This window comes from Callionymus lyra, chromosome 2 (assembly GCF_982586985.1).
Source record: "Callionymus lyra chromosome 2, fCalLyr1.hap1.1, whole genome shotgun sequence".
NCBI classification, from domain to species: domain Eukaryota; kingdom Metazoa; phylum Chordata; class Actinopteri; order Syngnathiformes; family Callionymidae; genus Callionymus; species Callionymus lyra.
The window spans coordinates 30,732,305-30,748,715 of NC_141819.1; the positions used below are offsets into that span (position 1 = coordinate 30,732,305).

General features: G+C 39.8%; 1 protein-coding gene across 1 annotated transcript in view; it reads left to right on the top strand.

The window, feature by feature from the left end:
- The window catches only part of mast2 (microtubule associated serine/threonine kinase 2), an 86,857-nt gene that overhangs the window by 60,445 nt on the left and 10,001 nt on the right, over window positions 1–16,411 (top strand). The window contains 12 exon segments of the mRNA XM_087784643.1: window positions 289–309; window positions 551–629; window positions 1,564–1,718; window positions 5,092–5,167; window positions 6,069–6,278; window positions 11,659–11,760; window positions 14,405–14,537; window positions 14,723–14,800; window positions 14,803–14,953; window positions 15,700–15,908; window positions 15,968–16,106; window positions 16,211–16,343. Coding sequence (XP_087640769.1) covers window positions 289–309; window positions 551–629; window positions 1,564–1,718; window positions 5,092–5,167; window positions 6,069–6,278; window positions 11,659–11,760; window positions 14,405–14,537; window positions 14,723–14,800; window positions 14,803–14,953; window positions 15,700–15,908; window positions 15,968–16,106; window positions 16,211–16,343 — 1,486 coding nt within the window.

A 16,411-nucleotide genomic window follows, 5' to 3' on the forward strand; every position in this document is an offset into this window, starting at 1 on the left:
CCAAAAATAATCAGCATAAACTGTTTGTAATCTGTGTGGAAAACTTGAATAATTGGATCATCATTAAATCAACTTTTGGTGGTTTAAAATTACCATCGAAATATAGAATTATATTGAAAGAAATAAACCTGTATGGATATCCTTCACACGTAACTGTGACAACACTGACACCATGTGGTGAACGGTAATATGTCAGGTCTGTGTGAGTCTCCGCGGTCGTGTAACTGTGTGTGTGTGTGTGTGTGATGGACGACGAAAAACACACTCTCTTATTCACTCTCTTCGCAGTCACGGACACAGAGCCGACAGGTAACTTACAGTGTTAACCTTTGACATGTCACATGACTTCTTGCCCCTCCTTTCTCACACTGCATGGCAGAAAACACATGAATGCCATGTTAATGCCTCAAAACGCCTCTGTGTGGTGAATCTTTGGATTGTAACTCATTCTTGGCCTTTGCATATTGGTTCTTGTTTGGCTGCTGTGACCTTCAGCTCTCCGCTCCTGTCTCCACTTCTGTGTGACCTCCACCTTCTCTCTCTCCTGCAGGACTGATGGCAGACGCTGGTCTCTGGCCTCGCTGCCCTCCTCCGGTTATGGCACCAACACACCCAGTTCCACCGTCTCAGTAAGTGTCCCACTTGACTTCAGTGTACAGCAGATAGAGTTGGACCTTGGTGTGGATTGAATTGTAACTGAAATCAACGGTGGCCATGAAGGACAAACATAAAACACAAAAATAATTAACATTGTGATGACAGAAGTAGTTCTCTGTTGTAGAGGCAGATGTTCCCTGTAAGTAGTTTATTTGATTTCATATTTCATTTTAAGATCATTTATTGACGTATGATGTGAATGAATCATGGTTTATTGATCAGCACCTACGTCTATTGTGGTAGAAAGTTCTTTATATACGTGTTAATTTATTAGCATCGAGGTACTAATTACTACATAAAAGGCTAAGAATGAATATCCCAACATTTTTTTCAAATATTTCTTATTTTAAAAAAATAGTATATAATAAGAAAATAGTTTTTGTGTTACAGTGGTCCTTTGTTTATTGCAGTTGTTACCTTTAAAAAACTGCATTGAACACAATCCTACAAGTGACCATTTCATTTTTTCAATTTATATTTATTTAACATTTATTTTCAACTTGCAAACTTAACATTGCATATGAGGTTCCATCCCTCTCAACAACCCTCTCACCGTGACCTGAACGGCTCCCATAATGCTTTGCCGCCCAGACAAACAATCCGAGCCGTCAATCACTTTTGTCATAGCAAAATAAACGTGGAATGTAAATACAGTATTGTAGCAACAAACTATCACGAAAAAGAGAAGCGTGTAAAAAGGCATCATGGGGGTTTACTGTTTTGGCACCACAAGTAAGGTGGGCCATCATATTCTAAATCATCTCAAATGAAACAAAGTTAAAGATGGGAAATGTTGCTAATTTGTCTGTGTGGTGCTCTTGAACTAGATCCTTGTAGATGCTCTATTAGTCCCTTCAGTAGTTGCTGGTTGTAATCTGTGCTCCCTCTTTGCTCCTCCTCTCACAGTCCTCCTGTTCATCTCAGGAGAAGCTGCACCAGCTGCCATTCCAGCCCACTCCCGACGAGTTGCACTTCCTCACCAAACACTTCAGCTCGGAGAGCATCACGGACGAGGAGGGCCGGCGTTCCCCCGCCATGAGGCCCCGCTCACGCAGCCTCAGGTAAGACGGGTCCATGATGAGTTCTTGAGAACCTTGCTTAATGAACCATCTGGGAGTCACATTTGACATGTGCAGATCAAATCTGTGGAGACTGGATTAGTTAATAAAAGGGTTCATTTAGCCAGCAACACCACCAGCACATCCTGACGACCACATCTTTACCACACAATGTCCCAAAAATCATCCAGGCTTAAGTGTGCTAGCATCCTCTATTTCAGTCCAGGAGAGCCTCTGACACCTGCAACAGGGATAAGCATCTGACGATGAGGATGATGACATTAAATAGTTTTGAATAATTAAACAAGTGCGACAACATAACCTTTAGAGATGTCAGCGTCTGAAAGGTCAGATTCAAGCATCCGTCCATCTCTGCAACCTTCACTCTTTTGTTTCCTAGCCCAGCTCACAACCCAGACCACCCCTGGATTTTCTTATTACACCTCCCCTCCGGCCTGCTCCGGCTTCTTATCTTCCTCTCAGAGATCTGAGATTGTCCTGCTCAGAAAATAGTGGAGTGGACACAGAGGAGGCCTGAGAGCTGCTGTGCTTGTGATGGATGTCAGTGTGAGGTCGACTGGCTTCTCTTCTGCCTCCTGTGTCCGGAAACTATTTTATTCTGGATACTTTTATTTCCAAATCTTCTGAATATAATTTTGTGAGAAAAAACAAACAAGTGTAGCTCATGAAGTAATGGAGCATATTTGCCAATGTTTGGAATTAATGTGCCATCGTAGCTGAGAATAAATGTAGCTTATGAGCTAACGTTGTACCGGCAAAAGATTAAGGCTGATACACTAATGTGCTAATCTCCTGTTTCTGATGAGAGATTATCTGGCTTATTAGCTCATGTTGCCAATGTATTTGAAATATAATGTAGTGGGTAAGCTCTCAGGCATGATAGCCAATGTGCCATTGTAGGTAAAAAGAAAGCAGATACATAGTGCGAGTGAGATATAATATAGCTGATGTGATAACGTAGCTAATGTGCTAATGACCCATTGTAGTTAAAACATATTATACTGTATATGCTGAGTTAATATAGCTAATGTGCCAGAGTACCTGAGATGTATTGTATCCGATGTTCTAATGTATTTGAGTTCTGTGGATTATTTTGGGTTTAGGTTTATTTAAATCAGCAATTGGATCATTTAAGCAGAGATTTTTGTCATTTTTGTGTGTCGTCTAACACAATCCAACAGGACACATACACACACACACACACAGGGACACACACCTCATCCCCGCTAAGCCCGGCTCTCTGTCACGGTCAATTAGCTAACTCATTTCCCAGGTCGACCGGTCCGCTTGTGCCGCGTCAATGTTATTTTTCTATCTCTCTCACACCGACATACACACACATACACACACACACACCGACTGATTGACTGTCACGTCTGATTTACTTCTATTATCGTCTCAGCCAATGAGCTGCTCTGGACTTTAAGCGAGTTTTGTTGCATGTGATGTCATGGCTTTTCCTTATAAGGAGAGACCGGAACATCACTCCGGCCGCCTCTCTGAGAATTCCCTGCGTTCGATTTAACACCTGAACGAGTGAACCTGGCCAGCTTTACACAATGACCTCTTTGTTAAGGATGTTATTTATCAATGTAATTAATTATTTTCCTTATTTTCCATGTATAGATTTACCGCTCATATTTTTTCTCATTATAAAAAATTGTGTTTTATTTACCTTTATTTGTATTTGTTAATTTTAAATGCAAGTGTGTCATGTCTTTTATAAAAAAGAATATAATATAATAGTAGTATAACAGTATTATAATAATGATAATAATAATCGCTCCTATTGTTGAAACAAAATCAAAGCCTTCTTTTGTCATGACATCTTTTTTTCCACTTGACTCTAATAACTGGTGAACATCAGAGCAGATCAATTTCTTCCACGACGTGTCGACAGTCATTTTTCAAAATAACGGTGTCTTGGTGTTTCGCTGCAAGAGCCTCAGGGCAACTTTTATGTCCCGTAACCAAGCGTGGCTCTTTAATTAGACTTTCTCTACACGTCTCATTCAGCCCAGGAATTTCTGGAATTTAATAAAACAGAAGAATAAGATTCTCAGAAGAGACAAGAAAGTAGAGAAACTGCCAAAGGCTTTTTCTGATGTGAGCTAGAAGATGTTTTCCACCAATGAACTTGAGTTTAAGTTAGCAGTTAGCATGTGAGCGTGAGAATGTATGTGTGTGTGTGTGAGATGAGTGATGTCTCTCGATGTCACACTCCTGCTTGTCTCATTACACTGGTAATTGGACTTTGAGCTGCTGCTGGATGACATCATTGCTCTGTGTGTGTGTGTGTGTGTGTGTGTGTGTGTGTGTGTGTGTGTGTGAGAGAGCGACAGAATGACTCACAAAAATAGAAACACACTAAAACCTAAAACAAATGTATCTTTTCAAAGTCTTCTTTCTTCTAATATTATATTTATTTTATTTATTAGTTTAATAAAACCAAAACATTTAGAATATTTCAGTTTGATGATGACACAGGGATGAGTGGTGAAGGTGAAGAGGCAGTGGCGGTCTGAGCTAGAGAGAACAAAAGACAGATCCATGACTGTTAATACAAACTATATGAGCTCAGTCGAACCCAGAGGAAGAAGAAGGCGGCGAAGAAGAGATTGCAACAGGGTGGAGCAGCAGCAAGAGTAAAGCTTTACTGGGACATTAGTGCTTAGGCTGATGTTTGTTTGAGACACGAGGACACTTGATACAACATTATTAACACACAACCACACACGCACACACCCACACACACACACACACACACACATACAGACACACACACACACACAGCAGTGAGAGAAAATACCAAAAGCAGCAGCATCCTCGACCTTTTAGTCTCTTGCTGTCGAGAAAATAGGATGATGGACAGGGTTAGTGTGTGTCTTGTTATTGTGTGTTTGTCCGTGCATGTGTGCGACCATCACCAGAGTGTTCCCCTGACAGCACGATGGATTGATATTCTGTCAGCGAGCTTCACTCTGGTCAGGAAATTGCAACTCCGAGACTCCGATGTGGACTCTCTCCTCAATTCATTGTCCCATCTAGTCAGGAGCTTCATGAATTAAACACCCGTCAATATCATCTTCTGAGCCAAAAAATAATTTTGCTAGGCATGTGCAGTAAAAGAGAAAGTGGTAGTGTCACATCTGGCATCACAAGTAGGATATTACACCACTAATCGGGGTGAGGGGATTATGGAATGTTACATTGTGTAACTCAATCAACTCAAGTGTCTTTGTAAAGTATAACTAATACAGTACAATACTAGTACACATTCCTCTGAATCACAGTGTGGCTACATGTATTATTGTGTGAGTGTCAGCCCAGAAGTATTAACTGCTCTGTGTTTCAGTCCCGGCCGGTCGCCCATCTCCTTCGACCACGAGATCGTGATGATGAACCACGTGTACAAGGAGAGGTTCCCCAAGGTTTGTGAACAGTTATTACGTCAAACAAAAAATATTGTTGTTGTTTTGCACCTTTTAAGTTGTCCAGTAGACGCCTGCTAGCTTGTCTACAGCTTAACTTAACTTGACCAATGATGGCTAAGATTCGCCCCTTGACACAGTTTGGCCCGGACTAGATGAACTAATGAAGGTCAAAATGATTTGGAAAAACAAATGAAAGATTAACGAAAGAATGTGTGAAATAATTATTATTTAACAACTTTATAAGATAAAATAAATAAAGCAGATATACATTATTATTAGTAGATTTCTTTCTTTTACTTTGCATTTACAGAGAAACTTTATTCTGTAAACAACAATTTATTTAAACTCTTCTTTTTTTGTAGAAAGTTTAGAAAACCTTTTGAAAAAGTTTTTTGCTTAAATTTGATAGTTTGTATTTGTATAGTTTATTTTATTACCTGTTCACTGATAAGTTATTATTATTTAAATCTGTTACTTTAATATAAAAAAAAAGACATAATATATTATTATATTAAAATTATTTTTCTAACATCAATTTAGCAGGTTTTGTGGTTGAACTGTCTCTCTCATCACACGGTTAATAAAAATGAGTCATCAGTCAACCTCAAATGATTGATTTGACGGAATGATCTGTGACTTTTGGTCGAGTCCACTGGATCCGTTTTTACAATAAATTCTGATTAAATGTGGCCTTTCACACTGAATAAATATGGCAGCAGGTTTTTGTCTCTTTCTAGCATATTTAACATCTTTTGATGAGATGCTGTGCAGTGAGGTCAACAGGTGAAGCATCATCAGGTCCATCAATCATTGTTAAATGTGAATCTCCGCTGACCCTGTGCCTTCACTTTATCCATCCTCGGAGAATGACTCACCTCTCTCCCCCCCTCCCCTCCAGGCGACGGCTCAGATGGAGGAGCGTCTGGGGGAGATGCTCAGCTCATCGGCCCCCGACAAGGTCTGCCCGCTGGCCGACGGGGTCCTGAGCTTCATCCACCACCAGCTGATCGAGCTGTCCAGGGACTGCCTGGAGAAGAGTCGCGACGGCCTCATCACCTCGCGCTACTTCTACGAGCTCCAGGAGAACCTGGAGAGGCTTCTGCAGGATGTGAGTCCAGCGTTTCTCATCAACTCGCTCTCGATCATCTCACCCGGGCAACAAGTCAGAGAAATGGGTCGTAATATCTCAACGGCAGAGCTCAGATCTGTGACAGATGTGGCGTCACGTGACCGTAATGTCCACATCCATCACACTGTCTGAGTGAAGCATTATGGGAATATCGGGAAGGGGGAATAAATGCTCTTTGTCTCTTTCTCTGGCGCAGAGAAGTCAATTGTTTATTTGTAAAATAGAAAATCATGGCCTTTTTTTTATTTATTATAAATAAATGCTCATTTATTTATTTATATTCAGTAACAAAAAATGCCCAAATTTGTTTTAAACAAACTTTTAACCTCATATAACACAGTTTTTAAACAAAATTATTTATAAAATATATATAATATTATTTATTTATTATTATTAATTCAGAATTTAATTTCGATTTTTAATAAGGAATCTAAATAGTCATTTCTGCACTCTCGTCATGAACCCCCAAAGATTATTAAAAATAAATCAAAAGTCGTACGTGTAATCAAGTCTCAGCTGGGTCGTTAACGGCGGAATTACACGTCTGTTGGATGAAGACATCACGCCTCGGTCACGCTCCGTTTACCGTAGAACAACTCACGCCATGACGTGTTCGCCATCGTCATCGCGGCGGCGCGCCTCGTGCACGCTCTCGTGCACGCTCTCGTGCACGCTCTCGCGGCGGACGCTTGGTCAGGTGTGCTGCTGTATTTACATGTGTCAGCGGTGACATCTCTATTAGCTCAAGTCCTGGCGCCTCAGGGGTCCTTCAGCCCAGAACGGGGGGTCTGGTTTTTATGGCTCCCACCGGCCCGTTATTGACCCAGGACACACACACAAGTCCAAAATATCCCACACACACACGCTCCACCATCTTGGATTTTAATTTCACACTCCAGTAGTCTCGCGAAACAGGAGGGGTGAGGGTTTGAGGAGGGGGGCGGGGCTGGGAGAGGGTCCCACTCCTGATTGGCTGACGTGTGGTGGATGGATTGTTTGGATTCCTCTGGAACTGGACTGGTCCACATCTGGAGAGGCTGCAGACACAATACGAGCGCGGTGATGACATCATCAGTCAGTCTGGAGACGCAGCAGCAGGTGGTGACACGGAGCGTGGAAACAGACCACCGGGTCGGAGCCGGGACGCTTGACTCCCCGATTTCTTTTTACATGGAAGTGGATTTTTGGTCGGAGCAGCAATGTCGGGCATCACGTGGCAGAGGAGGCTGGAGGTGCAGGAGCAGGAGGAGAGCAAGGTTCTAGGGGAGGCGGCGAGGAGGAGCAAGTGGAAGATGCTGGCTCACAGCTGGGAGGAGCAGAGGGAGGAGGCGTGCTTCACAGTTGAGTCCGGTCCGGTTCTGATGCGATCGTTTAATCTGCTGTTTCAATTAACAAAAATATCAATGATCTGATAAATAAAATGTCAGTTAAACTCTATTTCAATTACTTGGTAATATGCTTGTATTTTAATTTGTTCTTTCAAAGTTTGGATTCCATAGTTTACTAGGTCATTTATTCCTTTTTTATGACTAAAATATAAACAATGTTTAAAGTTTTATCTATCTATCCTTTTGAACAAGAAAATTAATAGATATATTTTTTGAAAATAAATTATAAAATTACAATACTTAATTTAGAAGTTTCAACTTATGAAATGTAATATTTTATATTTTCTTTTTCTACTATTTTACACATATTTTTTATAATAATTTAATCCGAACGCTGCTATTATTTATAATAACAATATGTACAACATGCAGATATGTACTCTTAAGTGAAGATCAACTAAATTATACATTAAAACCACAGAATAATAATTTCAGTCATTATTTTTTCTTCTATTACAAATAATGTCATACATTTTTTTTGTGTGTTTTTTGTCCAAGTATATTTTAGTTGAATATTCATTTATTTAAAACATTAAAAACCTGGATGTTATTAAAAATTCAGTAATTAAGGTTTTTGTGATGATTGATTAGTGTTTTACGCCCAAAGATTCCCGACTTGAAGCGGAGATGTTCAGTCGACTCTTTCTCTTTAGGTTTTTAATAATTAGCTATTTAAATTTTGGTCATTCTCCTCATCCACAAAGAGTGTATGGTCGGCATATTTCACCGTTTCAGGAGCCAAAACTGCCTTTGAACTTCTTAGAAGTCACGCGACAGGTTCTAGCTAAAGGGAATTTATACAGACCTTTGCATTGAGATGAAAGAACAACCATGTTGAGGAACACGAGGAAAACCTCAGACTCGTAAAAACACTGGACCACCAACTTCAGATTTGTGATGACTTGAGCGAGTTGCTCAAAGGAATCTGGTCAGTATTGAATGACAGGTGTCTCAGTGAGTTCTCGGTGTGAGTCGTTACCGTTCGTGAGTCATTGTTTCCTTTGTTGTCACTTCTGTCGAGGACAATTCATTGATCCCTGGAGTCCTGCTACTCTTGGCTCGCTTTGGCTTGAATTGATGGATTCAAAGTTTTTGTTGAGACTCACACGAGTCGCACACATGCGATCGAGTCTTGTTTGTTGGTCCGACTCACTCCATTGTTCTTTGTTTCTCTTAGTTTGTGTGTTTGTTTGCTCGTAAACGACCCTAGCTTGACCTTGACGATGCATCTATATCGTCCAGTAGAGGTGAGGAAATCACACGATGTCGACTCCAGAGTCCAGAAGTGTCAATTAAACTCGTATGGACAACAGAGAGTCCAACCAACGATCGACACTAAAAGACGGATGAGTGCTGTCGAGCGAGCGGCTAGTTTCCTCCGCTGCCCCCCTGATGACCTGCAGGGGTATAACTGGGTCTCCGGGGAGGGGGTTCAGTGGGGCGAGGGGTTACCATGGTGATGGTAAACTTGGTCTTCGATAGGGTGGATATGGATGAAGGTGAGGACGAGCCGTGAGGTGAAGGAGAGTGAGGTGGACTCCTGCAGGGGGCTGTAATGGGGTCGTGACCCCTGAGGAAGAGGCTGAGGATGAAGTGCTGAGATGAAAGAGGGCACGAGCTGATGGAGAGAGAGAGCGAGGAAGGATGTTTTCATCTCTCCTGTCGAACATCAGAGCTTAAATTGTTATTCTAATTACTTTCTTTGTTTTCTCTTGCAGTCAAGTTGTTGTTTTATTTTTTCTGGAATTACTTTATTGGTCCTTCTATCCACTTTTAAATGAAGTTTTTCACTTTTTCACGTTTTACCTCTTAAACAATGAGCAGAAGGATTTAGTTTATTCTGTATTTGTCTTTAAAATATCTTAATAAAAATTCTTATCTATACATTTTTTTCTCCATTTTGTTCTTGGTCCTATTTCCTCTTTTTAATTGTCGTTTTTTCTTATTTTTAGTTTATCACGTAATTTTAATACATTTTAATAAAACAATGAATTTCAGTTGTTTGCTGGACTTGAGCTTTGCTACAAAAAGATGAACAACAAATACATTTTAACTCCAGATCCAGGACCTAAACTTCAACTCTAGAGGCTTTAACTCATCAACTTTTTTTTTTGTCACGACTTCTCGCTCCGAAGTGTGAAACGGCATCGATGTGGAAGAAAATAATGAGGAAAAGTATCCGAGCCATTTTAAGGAAGTATTTCACGCTGTATTCTCGGTGGCTTGGCGACTTAAAATTCAGTCACTTCCCCATCTTGGCGTTCCGGCTCGGAAATTTCCCGCTAATACGTCATGGAATATTTATCGTAAAATTCGGTTCGCTCCTTATTTCACACCACAAATATTCATCCTATTTCCCTAATCGGCAAAGTATCTACCAAATGATAAGTAATCCTGCAGTATTAAATCGCCTGAAAATTCCTGATCCAAATTTTGTTTTCAGTTCCAGGTGAATATTTAGCAGTTATAACGCTGAACCGCCAATTATATCAGGGAATAGAATATGGTGTCTGCTGGACGGCCACTAGGGAGTGTGTGACGCTCCGTCTCACACACACACACACACACACACACTGAATAATTAGCCTCCTTTCAGCGGGAGTGAGACGTCCATAACTCAGAGTAATACATATTTACCGAGCATGTACAGTTCAAATATTCCAGTCGTCTCTTCAGGTTTCATTACAGATATAAATTATTCAGTGGGGGATCGGGGGGCTCGGGAAGCCCCCGGGCCTTCAACGTCTGTCATCACGGCCCTGTTAGACAAACGACAAGGAGCCAGCGGTGCTTTGTTAGCCTGCTGACACCGACTTTTATAAATGCAGCCGTACATTCATGAATACATGCATGAGAACACACACACACACACAGTCCTGAGAGGCTGTACAGTAGCTGCAGTATAATTGTTTCAGCCCACACAGACAGACGCATGTACACACACACTCACACACACACACCTGAGAGGCTGTACAGTAGCAGAAGGCCACACTCACATTTACACACACAAATATACGTCGGACTGATCGCTGGATAAATTACTCCGTCTCTGAGCTGTCAGACATTTCACGGAGCGCCAGAGTGATTTAGAGAAGGTCTCGGCGGCGGGAGGACTGGGGCGCTCCGGTGGTTCTTCCCGTGTTCGTTCTGCTAGTTTGTGAAGGACGAACATGAAATAAGACAGAAGAACAGAAATTTTAAGGTTGTGTTCAAGGAAAGTCGAGGAATATCTTAAGCAAACATGGTTGGGAAAGATCTGGAGCCTTGAGTTATTTAAAACGTGTAAACGTATAACTAGAGTCCGGGTATAGAAAATCGTCCAAAATCGTACTTAAATAAAATAACGGTATCATTCATTTAAATTTGTTTTTCTCATTATTTTGTCCTGAATTTATTTTTATCTTTTGTGACCTTTCTACAAATAATTACATGTTTTATTTATGTAAATAAGATTAATAATGTTATTTTAATTGTTAATTGATATTTAATGCCTTTTTTCTCATGTAGATAAAGGTTAACAAACTAAAATGACTAAAAAGCCAGCAGGAGAACGGATGTGAGTAAGAAAAAGTTACAACCTCAAAATAAAAAACTCAACACAAAAAAAAGCTTTTGATTCAACCTCTAAAAAAAAATGTTCAAACGGGAAAATGAATCAGAAGATAATAACAGATCAGCCTCTAAAGTCAGTGACAAAAAGAATGGGTTAAAGCCAACGGTTTCAAATATATATAATACATTTTTTAAAATATATATAAATTAGGTCAAAGGTCATGGAAATGTTATTGTTTGTTGAAAGTTTGATACCTTCAGCCTTTTGACCCCATGACCTTTCATGTTTGTGTTGTACTTTATTTTACGATCACATGACGGCTGAGCTCTCAACCTTCAGATCATTTATTCAACAGCTTCATTAAGACGTTTGTGTACTTTTCATTATCGCTCCTCATGTGGTGTGTTTGTGTTCTCAGGCTCACGAGCGCTCCGAGAGTGTGGAGGTCACGTTCGTCACTCAGCTGGTGAAGAAGCTGATGATCATCATCGCTCGACCTGCCCGGCTGCTGGAGTGTCTGGTGAGATGGTCCGAAATATAAAGAGACACCGAACGCAAAGTGATGTCGAGTTCCATGAAGTGGAAGTGGTGCTTATGTAGTATGCTGACATATTTTTGACATTATACATTTTTACAGCATAATAACGATATGTAAAATGTAATATTCTCCAAGAAGTATAAAAACTATGACATGAAAGTTTAGTCTTTAAAATGAAGTTTATCTTATTGATTCATGAAAAATATTTGTTTATTAAAAAAATAATAAAAATATTGAAAAATAAAAGGAATGCATTGAAAATCAACCATAGCAACCACTTACTCAAAACAGATAAAATTAAATAAAAAAATATCTAAATTTTAAATCAAACTGTAAATTGTATTTTTATCTTTTTTTGACCTGATTTTTTGCAGGTGAACTTAATTTCTCTGTATGTTTGTTTCATATTTTTATTTCTGATTCATATTTTGTAGTTCATTTAATTGATTTTCTTTACTTAATTGTCTGATTACTTTATCCTTTATTCATTGTTTTAGTTTTAAGGTTGAAATTACACAAATTAAATTAAGAAGAAATACCAAAGAGATAACAATTAGCCTGTGTAATGAAAATAAATGATGAATACATTATTTGAACCCTTGTGTCTCTGGGTCAAGGGTCAATATATTTGTTGTCAGACCTTCGGGTCACCTTGACCCAGTGATATCACAAGGGTTAAGTAAAATGAAAATAAATGTTTCTATTGATAGTCCAGGGAGCAACAAAAACAATTACTATGAAATAATGTAGAACTTAAATCCATTTTATTTAAGACCTTGGTTATTTAAATTATTTTCTCTTTGGAAAAAGATGTAAAGCAAGAAGCATTTGTTTGTCAGAAACATGAAAAACAAACAAGATTGAAAGTAAAGTTCTGGCGACTCATTCTTGTCTCCACCTCATCATGAAGATCATGACTTCCTGTTGGATCTTGTCTGTTTACTTCCTGAAATTAGTTTTGCTGCGTTCCACACTAATGGGTTTAAAGACAGTCGGGGAAAATTGGAATTCCTATTTAATTTGGTGAAGCTCGACGGAAAACAATTTAGTGCTGCGCTGATCTGTGTGTGAACTAATCTACACACACACACACACAAAAAGAAACACAACCCACCGAAACACACACGGTTGTAAATAAATAGTTTAGATGAGTCGGTTTGACTGACGATTGTTCAGGAAGGAAGTCGCAGGAAAATAACAAGGACAGGCGGCGGCGAGAGGACGAGACGTTCACATGACTAGTTTTGACTAATCACTGCGGCTGAAGATGTGACACGCGTGTGCGCGAGCGTGTGTTCGTCAGAGGACACGAGGTTAAAGACGACGAGTGGAGATGATAAATGTGTGCCGTCAACTGTACTTCGCCCACACAACAACAACATTTGCAAAATTCTGAAAAGCAATGATGTTATCAAGGGAAACATGGAGGCGGGGGACCGGGGGGGGTCATAATGTAAAGCACAATCACATATCAAACAAGACCGATGACCTTCACATGTCCCGCCTGCAACAGTTTAGCTCCCCCTGCTGTCGCTCTCCCGCCACATTCCCCAGTGAATGTTTGCTCCGACTGCATTTATTCATGTTTTCGTCATCAGTTGTCAAACATTTGCGTCCTTCACCGAGTCTCTGAGTTCAGCTCCAAACACAGATCAGTGCTGGTGCGTTCAAGTGCAGCGAGAGTCGTACAATGAAGTTGTTACATTTATTTTGTTTTGCTTTTGTCACATTTTGCAAGTAAAGATACATTTTCAATCCATACTGTTATTAAACAAGACTTGGTGTTTCTGTGGGTAAAACTGGATGATCCCGTTTTTTAACATGGTGAGGAGTTCAAAGAGACATGAATAATCAAACTCAGATGCTGAATTTGAACTGTTTGACATATTTACATGACAGATTTGAACTCCTGGACTTTAGTTATTCAATTTTTTTGTTCACTGTACAGGTTTTTTGATGCACTGTTAGGACTTGAATCAGTTCCTGAACTGAAACTTATTTTCTTAACTTGATGAACTCGACACTCTACAACTCTGTATGAGCATCATTATCCACTTTTTATTTCTGCTTTGAGATTTTCACTTTTTTCCTTCACTTAAAAAGAGAATTAAAATGTCTTTCTTACACTTAAGTTTGTGTTGTCAAGTTCCCATTAATAATCCTCATTACTATGTATCTTGTTATTAACTTGTCTTCATGATTTGCCTTTTTGGAAATTAAATCATTTATTATATGATAATTCTATTCACAAATATGCACAAATCATAGTAAAACAAATATTAATAAAAGGTCCATCTTAATAAAATCTGACAAAAAACTAAAACTTTCTTCATGTTTTGCCTTTCAAAAGAAAGATAGTCCAGTCAGCCACAACCGATGATGTGTTCAGGTGCAGGTTTTGATGAAGAACAGAATTTGTTTTCAATAAATTGAAGTCATGAAACGTCCCGGTCCGTAGGCTGATCACTAAAGTCATGACAATCCTGAAGTGATAAATCAAAAATGTTAATCAAGTCGGCCATGTTGTGCTGCACCCAAACACATCGCCGTTGCAAAGATTTTGTTCAAATCATGTGATGGATACTAAAGTAACTTATGTTTTCTGTGCTATTTCCATTTCATGCAGGAGTTTGACCCGGAAGAGTTCTACCACTTGTTGGAGGCAGCCGAAGGTCATGCCAAAGAGGGTCAGGGCATCAAGTCCGACATCCCGCGCTACATCATCAGCCAGTTGGGCCTCACCCGGGACCCCCTGGAGGGTGAGAGCGATTGACCCCTTTTAACATGAAGCCACTGTAACAAAACTAAACACAAGGATCAACGTATTTAAAAGTTGTACAGCGATACTCAAAGCTTAAGTCAATTCAGACGTATAGTTAAGTTAAGAAAGTTAAGTCAATCAAGCGATGTTAGAAAATGAAGTTGATGACGGGTGTCTCTGCAGAAATGGCCCAGCTGAGCAGCTACGACAGCGGAAACCCAGAAACACCTGAAACTGACGATTCAGCTGAAGTGAGTCGTGACGCACGTCTTCTCGTATCTTCTCTGCTCAACACGTGTCTTCGTTTCAGAGTCAAGCGACGACTGTGCCAGCTCCTCCCCCGCCGCCCAAAACCAAAGCTCCTCGAGAAGAAGATTTTGAAACAATCAAGCTGATCAGTAACGGAGCATACGGGTACGACTGGGAACACTGTAGTGACATCTAGTGGCTGGTTTGTAGACCACAAGGAAATTGAAACAGGAACTCGTGTTTAGACATTAGTGATCATGTATACATACCAAACAATAGATTAACAATAATTAATTAAAGAATACAATTCAAACATTATATTTTATTATTGGTATTATCAAGAAACTGAACTTTCTAACCATGTGAAAATAAAAAAACAGTTGACTGTTTGAAGTTTTTAAGTTAATTAAAATATGCCATACAAAACAAGATTTATCTGACTTAACTAAACAAATAAATTAACTAAAAATAAGAAAATAACTGGAAATAACCAAAAAAAAAAAAGAATTTTAAATGATTTTTCATAGGGTTTTTTTTTCATCTAAATACTGATGCTAGTATTAGTTAATTTAGGAAAGTGTTCTGGTTTGAATGAATTTTCATCTAAATTACAATAAAACATAAATTTGTAAAAATAAAATAAAGAATACAATCATTTGAAAATGTTAAGGTTGATATAAGTCAAATTACTTTAACTCAAATTGAAATTAATTTACAATACTAAAGAAATGTGTTGATGAAAATAATGACAAAAAATGTTCTACAGTGTTTTTCTTTTTCCAAATTAAAGGTATAATTTTAAGTAAACTGTATATATTGTCCATATAGTTTTCTGATTTTAGAGTTAATTTGAAATTCTGTATGTCACATTGTTGACAACCATAGAAGTGACGCCACTTCCTGTCCTGCAGCGCCGTCTTCCTGGTGCGCCACAAAGAGACGCGTCAGCGATTCGCGATGAAGAAGATCAACAAGCAGAACCTGATCCTGCGGAACCAGATCCAGCAGGCCTTCGTGGAGCGTGACATCCTGACCTTCGCAGAGAACCCCTTCGTGGTGTCCATGTTCTGCTCGTTTGAGACGCGGCGCCACCTGTGCATGGTGATGGAGTACGTGGAGGGTGAGTGCAGACACTGGTGGGTCTGTGTTGTGTCGCTCGCTCACATGACTTCTGCGAAGGCGGCGACTGTGCGACGCTGCTGAAGAACATCGGACCTCTGCCCGTCGACATGGCTCGCATGTACTTCGCTGAAACTGTCCTGGCGCTGGAATACCTGCACAACTACGGCATCGTGCACCGAGACCTCAAACCAGACAAGTAACTTGTCACAAATAAACCATTTACAATTTGACAAAAGCATTTTCCTAAATCATTTCAGTGTATTTTTGTCAAATGTGAACACGTGATTGTTTCCACCACAGTCTCCTCATCACGTCTCTCGGTCACATCAAGCTGACGGACTTCGGCCTGTCGAAGATCGGACTGATGAGTCTGACCACCAACCTGTACGAGGGTCACATCGAGAAGGACACTCGCGAGTTTCTGGACAAGCAGGTGCGACTTCTGGCGCCCCCTTGAGTAGCCTGAGATCACGTGACCTCTGACCGTCGTTCCTCACCTGC